This window comes from Apium graveolens, chromosome 3, assembly GCF_009905375.1.
Source record: "Apium graveolens cultivar Ventura chromosome 3, ASM990537v1, whole genome shotgun sequence".
In the NCBI taxonomy this organism is placed as follows: Eukaryota; Viridiplantae; Streptophyta; class Magnoliopsida; order Apiales; family Apiaceae; genus Apium; species Apium graveolens.
The window spans coordinates 278,139,958-278,147,719 of NC_133649.1; the positions used below are offsets into that span (position 1 = coordinate 278,139,958).

At 35.5% G+C, this 7,762-nt stretch overlaps 1 protein-coding gene across 1 annotated transcript; it reads left to right on the forward strand.

The window, feature by feature from the left end:
- The first annotated feature begins 2,014 nt into the window (after positions 1-2,014).
- LOC141715062 (uncharacterized) lies at positions 2,015-4,393 on the forward strand. Its single transcript, XM_074518548.1, has 2 exons — positions 2,015-3,000; positions 3,502-4,393. Exons 1-2 carry the CDS (start codon positions 2,015-2,017, stop codon positions 4,391-4,393), a joined length of 1,878 nt encoding a protein of 625 aa, XP_074374649.1.
- Positions 4,394-7,762: the final 3,369 nt, after the last annotated feature.

The window sequence follows — 7,762 nt, forward strand, 5'->3', positions numbered from 1 at the left end:
AATGTATATTACGCCTACGGTTTGAAACTTGGGGTGCAAGGAACAGTGGTTCAACAAACACGGCTGTTCGAAAGTGACCCAGTTGTGGAGGCTACGCTACAATGTTACTATTAATAACTGATCAAGAGACTAATAGTAAATATTTAATTAAATTAATACTTCACTTTTAATTAATGAAAAGTATAAATGGTATGTGATTATTTTTTGATGAATTTATAAGATATTTTTTGTTACAAAAAAAACCCAAAAATAAGAGAAATTATCTAAAATACTAACTTTTTTAATTTTTTTTGCCATTTTACTATCTTTAGATTTTTTTGCAAAAATACGAAATCAACCAAAATCAAACACATATGCAGTTGAATAGAGTTTTTTATTGTATTCGAGGTTGCATCTAATTGCAAAAACTCGTTGAAATTTACATTTAGTTGATTCCAGTTGCAAAAAACCGTATTTTTGTAAAAAAAATTGAAAAATAGTAGTTTTGCAAATAAAAAGTATTTTTACAATTTTTTTTGCGAAAAATAACAGTATTTTTGCAAAAATGTTTATACACTTGGGTATTTTTCAAAAAAACCCAAAATATAATCACTGCTCCTGGTATTTATTTTAAGTTTTGCAATACGTTTATAATGCAACCAAAAAAATTACTGCCATTTAATCACTTATGTTGTTACCTGCACTTTTTGGTCTGATTAATATTTAATCACTTGCTAGCCTATAAGTTATAACCAATGAAATACGGCCTGACTATAGCATTTGTAATTTTGTAATTTTTTTATCATATTAAAATAAATTATAAGAGATAATAAATAAAATCTTATATATATATGCATTGTTGAAATTCATATTTTTATATAAATTTACTACCTGCACTTTAAATTCTTTAGTTTATAATTAAAATTTTAGTGTAAGAAATTAGTAATTTACTTCTTCATTAAAACATGCATATTATTATTGATGCTGCTTATAGAAGTCCGGAATCCTGGAAGTTACAACATCAGATCATCTATCGTTGAACTTGCAGTTAAACAAAAAGGTGCACGTCCCTCGAAGTAAACGGTTTAAGTTCGAAAATGTCTGGATTAAAGAGAAGGATTGTGTGGAGATAATTAAAAAAAGTTGGGAGTACACGGCTGGTAGTGAGTTGGTGGAAAAGGTAAATTATTGTTCTCTTAAATTAGAGGAGTAGGGAGGTGGGGTGAATCAGGAGTACAAGAGGAAGCTTGTGGAATGTAGAATCAAGCTAAGAAAACTCAGGTCACGTCGGGATCAAACTGGTGTCCAATGTTATAATGACGTGAGATGGGAGTACTTAAATTTACTGGAGAAGCAAGAGACGTATTGGAAACAACGTGCGAAGCAGTTTTGGTTACAAGAAGGTGATCAAAACACTCGTTTCTTTCACAGATTTGCTTCTTCCAGGAAACGAAATAATTGTCTGCAACGTATCAAAGATGTTAATGGTAATTGGAAGGAGAGCCCAAGTGAAATTCACAAGGTTGTGACTAACTATTTTTCTGAACTGTTTAAACCCTCTAACCGAAATGGCAAGCTGTCCGATAGAGAAGTAGTAGCCCAAATAACAGATGAGGAGAATGATAAGTTGATGGCAGAAATTACTCGAGAAGAGGTAAAAGAAGCAGTATTTTCGATGCACCCTGATAAATCTTCGGGACCGGATGGATTTAACCCGAGATTTTTCCAACATTTTTGGAGTATAGTTGGTGGAGATGTGGTGAAATTTTGTCAGACATACATGAATACTGGAGAGCTCTCTGATGGCATAAATCGAACTATTGTCTGCCTGATACCAAAAGTTTAACAACCACAGATAATGCAAGAACTTCGCCCTATTTCGCTGTGCAATGTATTGGTTAGAATCTTATCGAAAGTTCTAACGAATAGACTAAAACCATGTCTTAGGTCATTGATTTAAGATAGTCAGAGTGCATTTTTAGAGGGTAGATTGTTAACAGATAACGCGTTGATTACGTTTGAAGTTAACCATTATATGAAACGTCTATCTCAAAGAAGAAGTGGAGTGGCTGGACTAAAGATTGATATCTCAAAGGATTACGATAGGTTGGAATGGGGATTTATACGAAATATGTTGAAAAAAATTGGTTTTACGGAGAGCTGGTGTAGTAGAGTAATGGGGTTGATTGAAACAGTATCTTATAGCTTTCTTCAAAATTGTGAGGTGTTTGGAGTGGTTGTACCACAAAGAGGAGTGCGCCAGGGTGATCCGATATCACCATCCATATACATTTTATATGCAGAGGGGCTTAGTTCTATAATTAGGCGTAATGAGGATGTTGGACTGATCCATGGCTATACTATAGCTCGAGGGGCACCACGAATATCCCATCTTTTATTTGCCGATGACTACTACTTTTTCTTTATAGCAGTGCCAGCAGAGGCAATTGTTATGAAAAGGATCCTTGATAGATATGAAAATATTTCTGGACAAATGGTTAATTATTCGAAGTTAGCAGTTACTTTTTCTAAGAATACTCGTGAAGAAAATAGGAGAGAAGTATGTGATCAGTTGGGGGTTCAAGAAACTCGGAATCCAGGTACGTACTTGGGAATGCCTATGTATATAGGTCGAAGGAAGACTGCATTGTTTTCAGGTCTGGTGGATAAAGTTGAGCAAAAAATACACACTTGGCAGAATCAAACCTTGTCCGAAGCAGGAAAGGTAACACTGTTGAAGACGGGTGCCCAGGCAATTCCAAATTTCTGGATGAATATGTTGTTAATTCCTGCTACAGTTTGTGAGGGTTTAGAAAGAAGGATGAATAATTTCTGGTGGGGGAATGGCAGGTCAGTAAAAGGAGTTAAGTGGATGTCTTGGGATAAATTATGTGAGGTAAAGGAAGCAGGTGGTTTGGGGTTTAAAAAGGTAAGAACCTTTAATATCTCTATGTTAGCAAAACAGGCATGGCGACTTGTTACCAATGCAAATCCTTTAGTGATAAGCAAAATGCGTGCAAGGTACTTTCCAAATTCTAATTTTCTGGATGCTAAAATTGGTGCGAATCCGAGCTACGTTTGGCGAAGTATACTAGCAGCACAGGATGCGGTTTGAGCTAGGTGTAGAAAAAGAATAGGAGATGGGGAGAGTACAAGAATATGGCAAGTTCCATGGTTGCCGTGTATAAATGATGGATATCTCACAACTGAAATGCCAAAAGCGTTAAAAGATGCGAATGTTTGCAATTTATTTGATGATAGTCTGTCAGGCTGGGATAAAGATGTTTTAAAGGATATTTGTAATGAAAGGGATAGGGAGTTGATAAAATAGATCCCTGTTCCAAGAAGTGTCAGAGAAGACTCTTGGTTTTGGCTATTAGAAGAGAATGGAGATTTTATAGTGCAAAGTTATTAGAAAAGGCTTCGAGGTGAACAACATTGCCTAGACAGAGTTTTTTGGAAGAAGATTTGGGGTTTAGCACTCCCAGGTAAGGTAAATAATTTTTTATGGCGTGTGTGCAGAAATTGCCTGCCTACTGCTGCTGCATTACTAGGGAGACATGTTGATGTTAGCCCTATTTGTTCTTGGTGTCATTCACAAGTTGAAGATGATATGCACGTACTTTTTAGATGTTGCTTTGCTAAAGATCTGTGGGCGGAAATTGGTTTCAGTCAGTTGGTCTCAGATTATGCAGATGATACAGTGTTCACTCTGTTAAATCGAGTGTTTCAGCTAGGAACTAAAGAACAACTGGTCATGGTGGGTCTCTTGTGCTGGAATTTATGGCAGAGAAGGAATACATGGGTGTGGAATCGAGTGAACTTGTCAATCTTTGGAATTAAATCTAAATCTTGTCATATGTTGGCAGAGTGGAATCGAGCAAAGGGATTAAGTGCTAGGAAAGTGACACAACAAGAATGTGGCAATCGGGTATGGTGTAAGCCCAGTACAGGATGGATAAAAATTAACACGAATGCAGCTTGTCTGGTAGGATCTGATCGTGTAGGAGTTGGTTGTGTTGTGAGAGATGAAAGGGGTAGATTTGTTCGATCCAGGACCAATATCTTTATGCAGCAAATGCAACCACGGGAAGCAGAAGCTATGGGACTGAGAGAGGCTCTTTCTTGGGTTAAAGAGTGGAGAAATAACAAGTGTGTTTTTGAATGCAATGCAAAGCTCTTGGTCGACGCAGTCAACGGAGGTGCAGGAAAATCTTACTTTGACACAATTGTTGATGATTGTCGGGATATACTTAAACACTTTGAAGAAGTGTCTATTACTTTTGTTTATAGAGCTGCGAATACTGCAGCTCATATGTTAGCTAGGGCTGCACATTCTATGTCAGATTCTCAGGAATGGTTATCTACTGCTCCTGAATTCATTTCATGTAATCTTATTTCGAAAGGAATCTAATATATGCAAGTGCTTTATTTCAAAAAAAAAGTCTGGAATCTCCCGATGGGGGCGGTCTCTCCGTTGTAGAGCCCTGTAGCTTGGGGTTAGATTTTTTTGAAAGTTAACCAATCAATCAAATTATTCTATATTTTGATTATAATATTATGGTATAGAATTAATATTTGTTCATAAGTTTAGTACTTACACTTTAAATTCTTTATTTTATAATTAAAATTTTAGTATAGAAAATTAGTAATTTACTTTTTCATTAAAACTTCATTTTATTATTGATGTCACTCATATAGAAGTCATGATATGGCCGGTCTCGCCAGTGTAGAGCCTCGTAACTTGTAGAAGTGTGAAACAGTTGTGCAAGAGGTGGCCAATTGGTCACGTTTGAACCGCCTGTTCGGAACCGGATCATATAAATATTTGATTTTATTCAGTCCAAATCGAACCGGTTCAAATTCGTACAACTCGTTTAAACTGAAGTGTCGCTTACGACTATGAAACTTAAAATTCGGGCAGACCCGACCCGCACAAACCGCAAACCCCTTACCAGTTACCAGCCCGCTCAAACTAACAACCATATCTCACCTGTATACTGTATTACATTGTAGATTCTTTAGTAATTACTATTATTCTACTTATAATATTGTTATAACTATACTTTTATTTTGTTATTATTATTTTATTAATAATGTTTCTCTTACATATATTAAATATGTATATATTCTTTTGTAATTATTATTATTCTTATTATTATCGCTATTACTATTATCAATAGTATTATGTTGATATTATTTTATTAATATATTATATATGCATTATTTTGTTATTTATTATTTTTATTATTAAATATGTGTATATTATTAAATATGCTACTGTTACATAAATAGAAAATTAATTATATAATTATTTAAAAACCCACCTTGAGGTGCACGTATAAGACACGTAAGTCAAGGGTCATTTTTATCAATTTTTTTCATTAGAAAATTTAATACAAGCCCACTTGGTTAAACCCGCACGGCTCGCACGAGCTCAATGACTCACAAGTCTCAGTGCCGGTTAAAGTCACCATTTCTAGGTTCAAATTCGGCCCGAACCCGACTTGTTATTTTTTCGTGCCGATTCAGTGTTCATGTTTCTAGTGTCAACCCGTGATCGGCCCGGCCCGAACCGTATGGACCGCACAAGTGGCAATCTCTAGTCGTGAAACATCCTTTGTTTTGTATTTTTTTTTATTTGTACTTATTTAATAGGAAAATGGGGTTAAATTTTTTTAAAAGGTGTTAATCAATTAACCAAATTATCCTATATCTTGTTTATAATGTTAACCATCGGTTATATAATAGTATAACATAGATAGACCCGTTATCACTTTTTCCAAGTAGGCTCATTAGTATTTCTTCGTGTTTTTTGTTCAATCACATCTTTACCACATTAATTGATTAGTTCCATCATTATGGAAAAATAATCTTGCATACTCTCTGGCTCCTTCATCTTAAGATTATCGTTACTCTCTGGCTCCTTCATCTTGAGATTCTCGAATTCACGACTTAATGATTGGAGTTTGATTCTCTTGACTTCGGTATTTCCTTAATATTCCTTTACCAAAATCTCGCATGCTTCCTTTACTTTGTTGGCACAGCAAATTATGGGAAAGATTGGAGTTGAAACTCCTTGTTGTATGACAAGCGATGCCTTAAAATCCTTGATGCAGGTGTTATCTTAAAAATGTGTGGCACTTTCATCAGCAGAAGCGGAGTATTTCATCAGCAGAAGCGGAGTATTTTGATGCATCAAAAGCTGTTTCTAAAGCAATATGATGGAAAATTATGGATGACATTGGACGAAAACAAGAAAGTAGCACAATAATTTATGGCGACAACAAGTCTACATCTGACATTTCTTAAAATTATGTTAGCCATGACACAACTAAGAAAATTGCAATCAAATACCATTTCATCAGTGAAGCATGTTAGAAAAATATTTGAATAAAATTAATTGGCATTATTTGCTTGATTTGTAACTTAGGAGATTTTTTATTTTGCAAATCCTAAACTAATGAGCTAGAATTAATTTGGTCATTATTCTGGAGTTTACAAAGTTTTTTTTTGAAAAAGAGACTTCTCATTAATTAAATTCAGAAGATAACATCTCCAACAATACATTTGGAGGAAACACAAAATGATTAAAGCTATTTAACAAACAAGAAATTCTGGCTAGTAAATGCGCAGCCCTATGTGCTTGCTTTTTGACATGACCTACAGCAATATCAGTTCTCTGACCAAGCTTCTCTTTGCAGACTTCTATCGTGTGTCCAACTTCCAGCAGGTAAACAATATTCCTTTGCAAAGCATGCACTACGAGTTCCGAGTCTGATTCAACCGTAACACGTTACAATCCTAATTCTTCAATCCAAATTAATGCTTCCTGCACCCCTCTTGCTTCAGCCTCCATTACTGATAATTTCCCTCCAACCCTCATGTTTTTTTCTTTAATAAACTTACCATGATCATCACGTAACACCATTCCCAGAGCAAATGACGTATCACTGCTGTAGACTGAGGCATCTATATTTATTTTGAAGCATCCCGCTGGTGGAGGAATCCACTGGATTTTGTTATTGTCAGGTGGTTTTTTTAACATATTATTCAACATAGCCTTTCGTTTGTTAACCTCCTGCCATTCTCCCACAACTTATGTGCTAATTTCCATAGCTACTGCAGATGATAACATTTTTTCTTCATATATTTTCTTGTTTCTGGTGAACCAAATGCCCCATAGCACAGAAGCAACCTTCTCAATAACCATCGCATTCTCCTTATTGATCACGTCCAACAGCCATTCAGGGGCTGATTCCACTACCTGTAGATGAGTATTAAGGCCTAACTGTTGCCAGCATCCCACAACGTAGGGACATTCACAGAAGAGATGTCGCATGTGTTCAATATCAAATTCACACATATGAAAAATTATAGTTGTCGCCACCCCTTTACCCCTAATCAAATACCTAACTGGCACATTATTTTTACAAAATCTCCACAAAAAATTTCTAACCTAGTGAGGCACCTGCATTTTCCAGATCTTGCTCCACCCCTTAGAATCAGACACACTTTGATCACTATTAATTTGAGAGGTCCAAAATTGATACCCTGACTTAACTGTATATTGTCCTTCATTTGAACCCGCCCAAACTATCATGTCTTTGGCGTTATATTGAGGAATTCTTGTCTGCAAAATAAACTCAATATCGTTATGATGAAAATCATGTTGAACCTTTTGCACGTCCCAGTCTCTGCTATTGGAACGGAAGTATTGACATGCTCCTTCATCCCTAACATTATTTAAGTGACTATCTTCCACACAAAAATCCAATTTTCC